Below are 15524 nucleotides of genomic sequence, written 5' to 3'. Positions count from 1 at the left end.
TGCTAAATGTCGATGTTAAATTTCTCTGCAGAAAATGCATAATTACTTATATCATTAATTTCGTAAACTTCAGTAAACAAAGTGCAGTGACCATAGCAGCGACGGAGAATTATTGCTATAAATAAAGACATAGGCGTTAGGTACTCACTCAATACTCAGATTACGTTATTTGCTTCCCGCAGCGTTTTATAGTGTATTTTAGGTGTATAATAATAAGTGACTGACTATAATACCTAGTTTAATTCAATATCAACCTATTTTAATCTACACCACGCGGCTCTCCACTATTTATGCCTAAAGCGTACCCTCTGTTTCTTTGGACACATAATGCGGTCTCCAAGGCATTGTTTGGAGAAACAAATTATCTTGGGACAAATGGAAGGCAGACGAGGGACGAGATGGTCAGATCAGACGCGTAATAGTAGGACGGCGGGTGGAAGCTTGCATCGTGCGGTCCACACAGATTATGACTGTAGGTACTATCNGTACTTAGTCTGTGGAGGAACACTATAATATGTGGTCGCGATCCTCATCAGTAAGGGACCGAGGAAGAAGAATAAGAATTTTAATCTAAGGTATTTACTGCTGTGAAGTGCTGTGACCTTGACTTCCTACGCGTGAAAATCATTTATTCAGTTTTTGCAACATTTTTTCATTCACAGATGCTCAAGGTTCGGCCAAACCAACTCTTTCAACCCAACTTAGGTCTCCAGCGCGGGTTTTTTGTACATCATCATCATCATCATCATCATCTCAGCCATAGGACGTCCACTGCTGAACATTGGTTGGTAGCGGCCTGCGTCCAGCGCTTTCCTGCTACCTTTATGATGTCGTCGGTCCACCTTGTGGGTGGATGTCCCACGGTGCGTTTTCCGGTACGCAGCTTCTACTCCAGAACCTTGCTGCCCCATCGGCCGTCAGTTCTGCGTACTATGTGCCCTGCCCATTGCCACTTCAGCTTGCTAATCCGTCGGGCTATATCAGCGACTTTAGTTCGTTTACGGATCTCCTCATTTCTATCCACATTCAAAATTGATTTTTTTTTGCGGCTTAATGTTGACCCAGCCTTCTGAATATCGACTGGAGAGAACTGGGAGACAACATTCTACCTGGAGACCTGGAAACCGTCCTGTGAATATGCTATGAAATAACGTTATAACGGTACTACTTGTAGTGTGTGTGTCCCTTAAAACCATAAACTATAGCATTGAATTTCAATGACAGTTATGTTGACAGCTTGAAAATAAAGCGCCCTCTGTCATAGAAATTGTAAAACTAATCATAATGGTGGTGATTGTCGTGAAAATTGACTGAGCTTTTCTGTTTTTGTTTGATTTTATATTAATTAGTGTAATTTGTATTGTTTAATTAGTGCAGTGGCCGCGGCCATAACATGCTCTCTTATGTCGGGTTTAGCTAAAACGCCTGTTTCGGCTGAGGAGGGTGGAAATTTGTGTAGAAAACGTTCCCTTCCTACCAACGATCAGTGTAATAATAAAAGATCAAAATCGGACGATATGAGTGCCAACGAGAAGAAATCGAACTTTTCGATGCTTACCCCGAACTCCAACGGGACCGTCACGACGATGATGAATAAGCCGGGGGCGACGGCGAAGAAGCTAGTGATAAAGAATTTCAAAAGTGTGTTTACGCTTTTCTTGTCGTCATGTCATTCTTATAACCTAAATGTCATCTAGAAGGTAATAGTGTGTTCTTCGCAGGTAAACCGAATCTTCCGGAAAACTACCAAGAGACGACATGGAGCAAGCTAAGAGAGGCGGTGATCGCCATCCAGACTTCCAAGGCCATCGCCTACTCCTTGGAAGAGTTGTACCAGGCGGTCGAGAATATGTGCAGCCATAAGGTAAACAAACCTATCCAGTAAGATTACCATTCGTCTTATGTCGTAAGCCACATGTTTACATGTCACTATTATTGATATTTACTTTGTGCGGTTCAAATTAGAATATAATTAGAATATTGTAGATTATTTTAATATAGTACATTAACACATTGTACTCAGTGTCAATCACGAAAAACATTTATTTGAGCTTAGAATATCAGGTAAACAAATCTGCCGTGCTAGCGATATCAGCAGAAATTCATTTTTGAACAATTTTTGAGTTGAAAATTGAGTTTATATTAACGTAGAATCAGCAAAATTTAGAATTACTGTTGATATACTGTCTTTAGGAACCTAGCCGATATGAGAGAGAGAGAGTTTAAAAATTCAGGCTTTAGATAGGTACCATGCCATAATCCAACTATTTTTTTTTTAATTTGGGCATTTTTAATTTCAGAGAGAGCGCGGCGCTATCGGTTTACGCGTTGCTCTCTCCTACGTGATTTAGAATTTTAATTGTTGAAAGATTTTAGGTTGCTAACTATGTTTTCAATGTGGGTGGTAATAATCCAACTATTGTAACTATTGAAAGTTATAATCCAACCATTGTAACTTTCAGATGGCATCACAACTGTATGTGAATCTGACAAACCTGGTAGAAGCTCACGTGAAAGCGAACATCGAACAGTTCCTCTCCGAGAGCATGGACCGGCAGGTGTTCCTCAAGAGGATGGATGACTGCTGGCGGGCACACTGCCGCCAGATGATCATGATCCGCAGCATCTTCCTCTACCTAGACCGAACTTATGTGCTACAGAACCCTAGCATACATTCTATATGGTATGAATACTTATAAAAATTCATTATTATTTTTTATTATTATAGCTTTAAAAATCCACAATTAAAATTAATTAGTTTCATTTAAAATTATCAAGTATTTCTCTTGATTGTGGCCCCACTTGGGTAAAAGCCTCCTCCATCATTTTCCATCTTTCCCTGTCGCTGGCTATGTGCATCAAATTTTCCCCTGCCTTGTTTGTTATATCATCGGCCCATCTTTTCTTCGGCCGTCCCATTTTCATCTTCATCCTCTTTAACCATTCACTGTCACTTACCACACCACACAATAAGTCACTTTACGTTATTTGACTATAAATTCCTTGATTGCAGGGATATGGGTCTGGACCTGTTCCGGCACCACATAGCCATGAACACACTCGTGCAGACCCGCACGGTGGACGGGCTGCTTCTGCTCATAGAGAAGGAGCGAGGCGGGGACGCAGTGGACCGATCACTGCTCAAGAGCTTACTGAGAATGTTGTCCGATCTCCAGATCTACCAGGACGCTTTTGAACACAAGTAACGTTTATTTTATTTTTGCTTGTAACAAATTTTAAATTATGCCCCAACAGTATTTAAAAGCATAACAAAAATAAAGAAAAATACTGATGTCCTGTGAAAATTCGAAAAATTACGTTTAATAATTTAGTATAAATTATGATGAATTTTATAAAAACAGTATTATTCTAAAAACAAAAATTTCTAGCAATGTTTTATTACACCTTATAAAAGGTGTTCAGAAATCATAATTATCTAGATGATAAATGTCGGACCACCTAGTGGGAGGCCTGCCCACGCTACGTCTTCCAACCCGTGGTCGCCACTCGAGAACTTCTGCCACAACGGTACTACTGGGACCTGGTAAAGGTCGCGTGAAGAAATTGGATGCGGTATTTATTGTGGAAAACCTTGGGGGAGGCCTTCGTCCAGCAGTGGACGTCATTTGGCTGAAACGAACGAACGATGATAAATGTAGGCACAATATTAAATGTTTCTTCGTAGGTTCCTGTTAGCAACAGAGCGTTTGTACGCAGCAGAAGGCCAAAGACTAATGCGCGAACTGCCGGTACCGCAATACTTGGCGCATGTCGAGAAGCGGCTCAGAGAAGAGAACGAGAGACTTTTGCACTACTTGGACCACTCTACCAAGTAAGTAAATGAAAAGGCGCACACCGTTGATTTTTCTTCGGCCGATAGTTTAGTCGGGTAGTTGATATGTATGGGAGTGCACACACTACGCCGATTCGATTTGGCCAATTCTTCATAGAATTTAAAATCTAGCACAACTATCGGCCAACTAAAAATCAACGGTGTGCGCGCCTACTTAGTGTATTGTTTCTGTAAGAAAGTTGTTTTATTTGAGCAGTAGGATCAATCCTTTTTGTTTGATCACCCACAAATAGCTCGCCCTGTATATGTTAAGTCAAAATTCATAATTGGTTTATTAAAATATCCCATTAAGCACGTGTGCTATAGTCTATTCAGCGTAAGAAAGAGATTATGACACTTCTATTTAGGGAGGCGCTTATTTTAAACCTAATCGATATTTTTTAGAATCGAGAATATTTTCCTAAAAAATCTAATTGACTTTTTATTTGTTTGATTTTTAATTTTATCTACGAAAAATCAAAATTATATCTACGAATTTTAATTATCTGGATATGGAATACGTTGTTGCTCAATAAATCACAAAGAATTAAATATTATGCATTTTATTCAATAAAAACAACAAATAACAATGACAAACAACTCGTGGAGAAATCCGACCCGTTCACTGTTCGGCTATCGTGGCTTCTAAGGATATTTACTGAACACGCCTCGTATATTATTCTGCGTTACAGATGGCAGCTGATCCACTGCGTAGAGCGGCAGCTGCTGAGCGAGCACCTAACGGGAATTCTGAGCAAAGGACTGGAGGCGCTTATGGACGGGCCGCGGCTGGCCGACCTCACCACGCTCTACGCGCTGTTCAGCCGCGTCAAGGACGGCCTGGCGGAACTCTGCAACCACCTCAACGCGTACATCAAGGTGCGTCACTGCTGACACTGACGGGCGACTGAGCAAGGGCTGGAGGCAGGCCCCTCTTTCCCACTGGGCACTTTGGCCCCGCGACCGAAGGGGCCCCTGTCTACTCAAAAAACCTTTCTCCAGATGATATAGGCCCCCCTTGATCCTTAAGTGCCCAGGGCCCCTAGTAGGTTAAAGACGGCCCTGGCTGAAGGCGCTGATGGACGGGCCGCGGCTGGCCGACCTCACCACCAGAGTAAATACAAATGAGTAGGTTATCTTTATAGATGGGCAGGGCACATAGTACGCAGAACGGCCGATGGGGCAGCAAGGTTCTGGAATGGAGGCCGCGTACCGGAAGGCACAGCGTGGGACGTCCACCTACAAGGTGGACCGACGACATCGTGAAGGTAGCAGGGAAGCGTTGGACGCAGGCCGCTACCAATCGCTCAACGTGGAAAGCATTAGGGGAGGCCTATGTTCAGCAGTGGACGTCCTATGGCTGAAATTATGATGATGATCTTCATAGACACGCACCGAGCGCGGTTTGTATGTGAGCGCGCCAATACGTATGCGGCGCGCACGCACACACTGACAAAATTCGGCGCAACTCCCCGCTAATCCACGATAAATTAACAGCCGCGTCAAGGACGGCCTGGCGGAACTTTGCAACCACCTCAACGCGTACATCAAGGTGCGTCACTGCCGACAGAGCACTGGGGCTGAAGGCGCTGATGACGTCACCTCGGTAGTCTGATGGTCGCTCCGTAGCAAGGTGGCGCAACGCCAACCCTAATGCAGGGTACTCACCTGCCATGTAGCACGTAACGTAGCATGTAACGTAACCAACCTTCAAGTGAGTACGGCTCGTCCACGGTCATCGCGTATCTGGCTGCGAGCTCCTGAATCCTACTGCGAGCCGCCTTTGTGCTTGATACCGTCGTCGTGGATTGTCAACGTCTCCGCCTCGAGTTTTCGCCTCGTGTCCGCTTTGAAAACGCTTGTAATCCGCCAGTGTGGCAAGGCTCTTAATGTCATAATAATATCTCACTCAATCATGGTACGCGTTCACCCGCACGAGCTTAAGACTGTGTGCTTAGAACTATTTTTCATACATATTGTCGCTAGTATCCGCGGTGTGAACGTTACGAACGTTAAGACCGGCTAAAATGTTAATCCGGGGCATCTAGTATACAAAACAACATTGGTGAAACAAACGCTGGCCGTAACAGCGTATTACACTTGAAAATTTCGACGGATTCATCCAGTGTCTAAGTAGCTCAGTTGGAAGAGCAGTCGCCCAGCAAGCGAAAGGCCGTGGGTTCGATTCCCGCCCTAAACAGTTCGATTTTTTCAAGTTATTTTTTTTTAATCTATACTAATATTATAAATGCGAAAGTAACTCTGTCTGTCTGTCACGCCTGTGTGCTTTCACGCCTAAACCACTGAATCGATTTTGATGAAATTTGGCATAGAGATAGTTTGAGTCCCGGGAATGGACATAGGATAGTTTTGAAACCGGGACGCGCGCGATAAAGTTTTTCTGTGACAGTCAAAATTGAACGCGGGCGAAGCCGTGGGCGGAAAGCTAGTAATTTATAATTTACAAGACAGAGGCGTAAAATCTAAAAAACTTTTTTTTGTTGTTGTTCTTGGTTGGTTCACACTTTTTTTTTCTCCAGAAAAAAGGTCGCACGATAGTGATCGAGCCGGAGCGCGACAAGACGATGGTTCCGGAGCTTCTGGAATTCAAGGAGCAGCTGGACCACGTGGTGTCTTCGTGCTTCCAGCGCAACGAGAAGTTCACGTACTCCGTGCGTGAGGCTTTCGAGCACTTCATCAACCAGCGCCAGAACAAACCTGCGGAGCTCATTGGTGAGTGACATACCTATAGCCCAATGAGGGTTTTCGCAAATGAAAAATCCGCCAGATGGCAATACGTAGACGCGAGGTCCAAATGCTGCATGATTGGTTATTTTTGACATGACATTGACAGATATGTCAAAATCCACCAATCACGCAGCAGTCAGACCCCACATCCACGTCCCGTCATCTAGCGGATCTTTCATACGCGAAAACCCTCATTCACGTATTTTGAAACAGTCAAAATGTCGTTGACGTTTAGAAGTCGTCCTATTGAAAAACAGTCCTAAATCCGTATTCACGTGTCATTTCAATAAAACGATTACTCAATAGGATCGCAACTCAGTGATTTTTCACTTGACTTGTAATCAAACTTCAAAATAAGTATAGATGACCTACACTAAACTGTCCCACCAAACTCAATGACGGGGGGGCGCTACCATCGTTCAACTATATGGTTTCCAACATGGCAAAAATCGGAACCAGTGATCCGGTATTGACGGTGGCGCCCCCCTGTCAATGTCAGAGGTGGGACAGTTCATTGTATTGGGTCTATAATAAGTGAATACCGAAGAGGCACGATCGAATACAGTTAAAAACGAAATCGAAACAAAATCGGGCTATTATTATGTGAATATGAAAACTCACATCAGCGATCAAATCGCTTGCATGTCGTTGAGGTTTTAATACGTGAATTAGGCCACTGCACGTGAGGCCACTCGTACCTAAAGACACTAGACCAGGGCCGGATTTAAGTAGGGCAACCGGGGCAACAACCCTGGGGCCTCCACAAAAGATGAGCCCCCACAACACAATAGACTGGAAAAATAATCAAATTCAGACTAGAAAACAACTTTTCCTTTGATGTTTTTTTTGCGTTTTACTTTTATCTACATCACTTTGTACAAACATGATTATATTAAATATTGACCATTTTATTTGGATCATTGGGCCTAGAGGCTTCCACTCCTTTCTTGAAACCGAGCCTAAAAGGTGTGTTTGTCTAAATAAAACATGTATTTGTAAATCGGCAGCCAAATTCGTGGACGTCAAACTCCGGGCCGGTAACAAGGAAGCGACAGAGGAGGAGCTGGAACGACTGTTAGACAAGATCATGGTTCTGTTCCGCTTCATCCACGGCAAGGACGTGTTCGAGGCGTTCTACAAAAAGGACCTGGCCAAAAGGCTGCTGGTTGGCAAGTCGGCCTCCGTGGACGCAGAGAAGTCCATGCTTAGCAAGCTCAAGCAGGAATGCGGCGGCGGCTTCACCTGCAAGCTAGAAGGCATGTTCAAGGACATGGAGCTGTCTAAGGACATCAACATCACTTACAAACAGGTCGGTCTCTTTTAATCTTTATAGAATAGAACAGAATATTTATTTCAGTAAAAATATGCTGGTTGTGGTTGATTGACACCAACGCGTGCAGATTCTATCGCCGGCGCGATCATAGGCCAATGACAGGTCGCGTGTACTGTCATGGGTCGCGCGACCTGTCATTGGCCTATGATCGCGCCGGCTGTCATGGGTCGCGCGACCTGTCATTGGCCTATGATCGCGCCGGCTGTCATGGGTCGCGCGACCAGTCATTGGCCTATGATCGCGCCGGCTGTCATGGGTCGCGCGACCTGTCATTGGCCTATGATCGCGCCGGCTGTCATGGGTCGCGCGACCTGTCATTGGCCTATGATCGCGCCGGCTGTCATGGGTCGCGCGACCAGTCATTGGCCTATGATCGCGCCGGCTGTCATGGGTCGCGCGACCTGTCATTGGCCTATGATAGAATCTGCACGCGTTGGTGTGGTTGAAGCTTTACGAGCAAAAGTATGGAATCACTCCCTTACATGGACGTACCCAGAAGATGTCGCAGAACATGTATGAACTCCCCTGAAAGGGCTACAGTCGCTTTGAAGGAGCTAAGTCAAACTATTGACCTAAAGACTTACCCCCTCCTGAGCTGGGTATGACATATTGATTTTTTGATAGACCCAGTTCATTCTGTAACCTGTTATTGATACTCAATACTCAATATTTTATTGCATCTATTATGTACTTAAAATACTACTGTTTGTAAGAGCTCGTGAAGCACTTTCAGGATCAGTAATCAGTTTTTCGATATCTTAGTTTAGGAATAATCGAGAGCAAGATCACTTATCGTTTCCAATGTGTATAGGGGCCGTTCAAGTATTACGTAAGCACCAAGGGGGGGTGCGGGGGTCTCTGTTTTGCTTATTTTGGATGACATGGGGGGTAGGGGGGTCTAGATGATGATTACGTCATCGTTAGTTATTTACGTTTTTTCGGGGATTCCCGCAAATAATACATATGCGTAGGCACTCGCTTTGAGAACTGATTAGGGGAATTACCGCACATTAGGGAAATTACCGTGCGCTATTCACTTGTCTAATAATTAACTCTCGTGCCGACATTGTCCATTAAAATTTGAGAGGCGTAGTCCGCATATCATCAAAACACGCGGCCTCCCGCGCGCGTGTTTTGTTTGGATACTAAACGTATTGTAAGCATTGAAAGTTATCATTTGTGTTTATGTTGATGCAATTATGTTTGTTATGTTCTTTATTTCTGATTATATTTTTTTGTCCCTTACTCTGTGTGTATCAGTTAAACCTAATATTTTCATGAATTTTCCTATTTTAAAAATGACAATATAAAAAACATTTATAACTAAAAATGTTTACGTAAGCATAGGGGGAGGGGGTAAGTGCTTTGCTTACTTTTGATGACAAGGGGGGCAGGGGGGTAAAAAATGGTAAGAAATCTGCTTACGTAATACTTGAACGGCCCCATAGGTTGAGCATAAACAAAATGAAATCGTTCGTTCACACCTGTAGATATGATTGCCGAAAGCGAGCGGGTTCAGCTTCGTGCGTTCTCTAGCAAGAGCTGAAAATCAGAGCCCCGATTACGGTAATTTTTAACGTCTCCAATCCAGACGCGCTTCATCGATTCTGCGATACGATAGGTCAAAACAACTGACGTACTCTGGGCTCAGTGTTCTGTACTTCTAGCAAGAACAACTTTCGTCTTCGAATCGTTTGCGTATTCGACAAAACTCGATACTCAACCTTCGAATTAAATGATAACGTGACAATTTTGATTCTCAAAATAAGTTTCGTGCAACCATTTCTCATGCTAAGTTTAACTTTACGACACGTTCACAAGAGCGCAGTTGTAGTTTTCGTACTAAATTTTTTGATGGCGATTCGAATACGCAAACGAGTCGAACTCGAAAGTTTTTCGTACAGTCCTTTTTAACCGACTTCAAAAAAGGAGGAGGTAGTGTTTATAGTCCGCCTCGGTTGCAGCACCTGGCGGCGTCTCAAGAAGGCGGCGGCCTGGAGCTGTCCGTGTACATCCTCACCATGGGCTTCTGGCCCACCTACCCGCCGGTCGACGTGCGCCTGCCCGCCCACCTCACTCGCCACCAGGACCACTTCAGCAAGTTCTACCTCGCCAAGCACTCCGGCCGCAAGCTGCAGTGGCAGGCCACGCTCGGACACTGTGTGCTGCGAGCGCACTTTACCCAGGTGAGCTTTATAAACTTTAATATTAGATAATGAACTTTAATTTCAGGCGGGCGAAGCCGTGGGTAAAAACTGGTTTATACAATATAATTTTCATTTCAAATCAAACTGACTGAAAATGACAATTTTTGACAGTTAACGACTAGTTTTTGACCAATTTGACCATAAATGACAGTCAGTCAAATTTATTCGTTTTCAACACTAGGCCACCGACGTCCGTACGTTACTGCGGCGCATTCGCGACACCCCCGACTTTTGCATTCGCGCGTCCCGAGATTTGAATTTCGAAGGAAAGCTCGCGTTCCGTCTGTTTTTATGAAGTTACAATACTGTCTGATAGTATTACCGTGCCCCGGCCCCCCGGCCCGCCGCAGTGGCAGGCCACGCTCGGCCACTGTGGATCCCCACGATGAGCCACCCGGGCCCTATCGCGCCCCCGGACCCCTGTGGTGAGCTCCACTGGACCCCCGGCCCCTCGCGCATCGCTCTGCTTACATTACAGCAGTGGGTACAGTATACTCGCCATGCGCTACCTAGCCAAGCCACTACGTAACGTTTTACTCCGTTATTAACTATTTTCTGGTACCTAAATAGTTATTTTTCAACTTCTAATTTTAATGACAACGTAGTTTCATTGTCGTCGTCAAATTACTCTTTTTCAGGAACTATTTTGTATCGCAAATTATGTAAACCCTTTCCAAGTCCCAGTCATATTTTTTTAATAATATCAACAAAAAATTACCAAAAAGTGACACATTAAAATTGGTGCTTTCCGTTACAGGGTAATAAAGAATTACAGGTGTCGCTGTTCCAAGCGTTAGTCCTGTTACTGTTCAACGACGGAGACAACCTTTCCTTCGAAGATATTAGAGCTAATACCAATATTGAGGTAAGATATTTTTTAATTTAATTGTTTAATATAGATAGTAATAGTAAATGAATTTGAATAATCTTTATACAGATATTATGAGTGTTTAAACTTGTTTAAGTTTAAGCCAGATAGTTTTGACAGTTCCAACTGCTTACAATTTTTTTAGGATAGCTGTTAAAAGGGGTGGGGGGGGGGTGCAATTAGTGAGCTCGCGAGTGAGTACTAGATGCATACGTGCGTGCGTAATTCTGTGGCTCGACTTTCGTCTGGCGCGGTAGCCAAATAAAAAGCCGGACAGGCCGGACATCGGTTATTTTGGCCGGACACGCAATCAAAAAACCTAACTATGTCCGGCTTTATCCGGACGCCTGGCAACCCTATCTTAGTCTATGTCTGTAATTTACAAAAAAAAAGTTTATATTAGTTGTCTAGTACCCATAGTACAAGTTTTGCTTATTTTGGGTGGTGCGGGCGGTAACAAGCACCGTCTCGAAAGTTTTAGGAGACGTTTGACGTTTGAAAATTTTATTTATATTTTTCTTGTAATTACTTTCATGTGTAGGTACTACCACCCCTGAGATGAGCTTTGTTTCACAAAAGCACACCCTGTATGTATTTGTAACTTCGCCAGGCGGGCGAGTTGCGGCGCACTCTGCAGTCGCTCGCGTGCGGCAAGGCACGCGTGCTTTCGAAGGCGCCGCGCGGGCGCGAGGTGGCCGACGGCGACGTGTTCGCCTTCAACGCGGACTTCACCAACAAGCTGTTCCGCATCAAGATCAACCAGATACAGATGAAGGAGACGGTCAGTGCACACCATAAAGTTCATATACCTAGCGGAATAGGCTACTAAACCTTTGCTTGGACAAATCTCACCGATTTGAACAAGCATAGGGACTTCTTTACACCATATTAAACATATTCAGTTTTAACCCCTAATTGCTGTTGCTTTAGACTCTAACGCATGATGTTTTCACCTATAATTAAGTTTGCATTTTACAAGTGTCATTTTTTATAGTTACTTTTGTGAAGCCTCAATGTAACCTTGTTGGTGTTCAAATAAATAAATAAATAAACTCCTCCTATGTTCTTCTGACTAATTTTGTTGCGGGTCCAATGACAGTTTAACTTTCCCCCGGGACGAACTTGACCTTCACTGGTTGGGTTTTTATTGGCGGTCAAGCTGTACATCCTGACTACACAGGAGTTGCAGCGGTTGGGAATGAGAGGTGGGATTGGGAATAGTTCCGAAGCGGAATAGAGCAACAAAGGACTGAGCGAGCGAGATGTCACTAGCAGCAACACTGTGATAAAAGGAGACACGTGTAGGCCAAGATGTGCGCCGCGATAAGTGGTTATCACGCCATTTTATCGATTTTGCCCATACATTTTGACGTCGATAAAAGTTATCACGGCGCGCATCTTAGGCCTACTGATGCCGACGCCGTCACGTCAAACAGAACCGATTCTTGCAACTATTTGACAGTTCGGAGGCACTTATTGACACTGAAAATTTAAACTCTGAGATATTTTCAGATTTTACGTGAATGAAATCGTGGATGTTTATGAGAAATAGTGCTTCAGAAACTTGGTAACTTGTTCAGTGATTGATTTATTGTACAAAGCAGTGAAATAATCCTGACACACAAAACTTGTGTGATATCATATAATGATATCCAGTGTCATCCAAAATCGGTTTCGTTTGATAGCTCGTGGTTGTTGCTCTATTCCGAAGGAATAATGTGTGTGTATGCCAATAAATTATTTATCTATCTATCTATATTTTCCAGAGCGAGGAACAAAAGGCGACCGAGGAGCGCGTGTTCCAAGACCGGCAGTACCAGATCGACGCCGCCATCGTGCGTGTCATGAAGATGCGCAAGGCGCTGTCCCACAACCTGCTCATCTCCGAACTCTACAACCAGCTCAAGTTCCCCGTCAAGGTGCGTGTGCGAGCAGGGTTTTGACGCAGAACGTCATCAAAAATGTCATCGCGAATTTGGTCACTTTCTCAAAAAGTCACTTTCGCTGAATGTCATTCACAAATTTTATTCCTGTATATTTTTTGAACAGTATAATATTGTGAATGACATTCTGCGAAAGTGACCTTGCGATGACATTATTTTTGCGAATATCTGCGTTAAAATTGCTCGCAGGTTCGTTTCCCAGCCGGGACACGCCTGCTTTGATTGCGTCGGCATGCTTGAGTCAACATTTACAGAAAGAAATGTCTCTTAGAGGATTGGAGAATAATGGCACTAGAGGAGACCTAGGAGGGTAGTGACGTCGATTTTTGGAAACCTATTATTAACATCAACGAGCTCGCAGCAGCGCTTATTTGTCAGCTCGAGACTTGAACTAAAAACGCGCACGACAATGTTAAAACACTTACAAACTCTCTTCGGTCTCCCTACCACTCAGTTGGCCAAACCACTTTCAAAGTAATAAAGTTTCCAAACATGTATAACTACAGGTATAATTTAGAAACAACATTTATCACCTGATACTTCTAGTTCAATCATAACTGCTAACTTTAGATCGTGGAGGGCATTTAATCTAAACCATATAATGTAATTACAACAATATTTTTTCCTCCAGCCGGCCGACCTCAAAAAGCGGATCGAGTCGCTGATAGACCGCGACTACATGGAGCGCGACCGCGACAACCCCAACCAGTACAACTACGTCGCCTAATGAAGCCCCGCCCCCTACTCTGTTACCTATGCTCTACTAATAAACGGCTATCAGACATACTGCTATTTGATTCGAATCGATGTATTTATATATTAAAGTATGTACTTTATTGGTATGTATAGCGGAAGCGTGCGTGCAATTTTGAAACTTACACCGTTGGTTTTCACGGTGAAAATGTATGCAGGTTTTTGTATGAAGCTAATATGGGGAGACAATGTGATGTTGATTAGCTGCGACCACACCAAACGATCCGACGCGCGCTGTCACGAGACCCTACTAGGCCCTATGCACGATCCGATGCGAGTCCGCGCGAATCGCGATCAAAGCGTGGATCCTCTGGCGTGGACCCGGCTATCGATTGATATCTAGCGACTTTGGAAGATCACTACACTAAAAACGCACTATACGAACTTCAAAACGAATGTAAATATTCATGTTGTGAGAATAAAATATACTTAATGTCATTGGTGAAATGAATACAAGTAAAAAGAGACTTATTTGCGAATTATTCTTAACTCTTACTACTCTATCCGAAAAGACAAAGGCAATGTATTGTGACTTCATTGTATATTAATTAAAAATGACTATTAAATACTGCAAGTTAATTTAACCACATCACTATAGTTTATTCAGTAATGCTGTTGTTCCAAGTGTATGTAAAATAAAATATACCATTCTTGCGTCTTCGTGTGGGTAACGAACAAATCCTTATAAGCCGTTTAAATATAGGAAATAGTAATCAAAAGACACCGTTTTAGTTATTGCATTGTTATGATTTACAATCATACACTTTGTCATCATTAGAAATTTTAAAATAATTCAAATCATAACTTTGTTTACCAAAATGGTGTCTTATAACAACACACAGTTGATGAAACATAGCAGAAGTCGCAAATTAATTTCCTTCACATAATAAATAGTTACGCTCTAGTAATATAACGTGTGATATTAGGAAACGGCCGCCCTCCAGAATTTGGCTGAAATATTATTTGCTTACTTTTGATGTTTGAATGTTTTCTTTTGATGCAATATCATTCCCGTTTGTGTAAAAAATAAAAATGACTCCACACAAAATTTAATTTTATGTGCAGTTGTTTTCAATATATTTATTATTTTAGCAGAATTTCTTTATAAAATATATTTATTTGTGACGCCTTAGTAAGTCAGTAATAAAATACGAGTGATATGCGTAAAATATTGTGTTTCTAATAATTGCTAATAGAGGTAATTTCAAATAATATAGTTTTTTTTTGCACTGCAGTTACAAGAATGTGAAGTTTTCCACTCGAGTGTCCTGTATGTTATGCCTTAAAAACATATTTTCAGCTTCCAGACATATTTAATAAAATGTCTATAATTTTTACGAGCAGTCGTCCTGGAGGGGTCACCAATTAAAACTATTTATAATTTTCAATCATTGTTTTATTTTGAACGTCTACGAAATAAATAATAAAAACATTTATTTACACTAAAAGATCTTTTGGTAAGGAGGGTATTCACTCGGTGCGTTCACTGTGCGAGATCTTCCAGCAAGCAATCTTTCGCAAACAGTTCAGAAAGCCAGTAAATCTAGCTATTAGAATTCTGCCTAGTATGATACTCGAAATGCGAATGCTTCCAAGTGAATATCCTTCTTAAAACATAACTATACAATGAGCAACTATTTGATCTAGGAACACACGCCCTCCTCTTAGAGGAATATTTCGTGACTCCCTTTAACCATACTTTTACTAATCGCTGGTTGAAACAAGGAAGTCTCTTTTACATTTTATGATCATACAGTCAGCGTCAAATAGTTCGAAACACCCGAAGTAGCCAATATGTTAGCAACAGGTCTGTTACATTGGAATAAGGTTGTTGTCCACT

The 15524-nt window shown here is 42.7% G+C and overlaps 1 protein-coding gene and 1 non-coding gene across 2 annotated transcripts; both read left to right on the top strand.

Moving 5' to 3' along the window:
* Window positions 1-1263: 1263 nt before the first annotated feature.
* Cul4 (cullin 4) lies at window positions 1264-15197 on the top strand. The gene is made up of 13 exons (XM_028315153.1): window positions 1264-1641; window positions 1722-1864; window positions 2463-2683; window positions 3014-3202; window positions 3686-3832; window positions 4525-4711; window positions 6373-6565; window positions 7588-7889; window positions 9878-10099; window positions 10878-10985; window positions 11599-11769; window positions 12755-12907; window positions 13563-15197. Exons 1-13 carry the CDS (start codon window positions 1404-1406, stop codon window positions 13656-13658), a joined length of 2370 nt encoding a protein of 789 aa, XP_028170954.1. The 5' UTR covers window positions 1264-1403; the 3' UTR covers window positions 13659-15197.
* On the top strand, window positions 5960-6032 carry TRNAA-AGC (transfer RNA alanine (anticodon AGC)). Its single transcript has one exon. It is a non-coding gene; the product is annotated as a tRNA-Ala (tRNA).
* Window positions 15198-15524: the final 327 nt, after the last annotated feature.

This window comes from Ostrinia furnacalis, unplaced genomic scaffold (assembly GCF_004193835.3).
Source record: "Ostrinia furnacalis isolate ACB-3 unplaced genomic scaffold, ASM419383v2 OfSCF5047, whole genome shotgun sequence".
In the NCBI taxonomy this organism is placed as follows: domain Eukaryota; kingdom Metazoa; phylum Arthropoda; class Insecta; order Lepidoptera; family Crambidae; genus Ostrinia; species Ostrinia furnacalis.
This window is presented reverse-complemented; position numbering and strand designations above follow the sequence as displayed.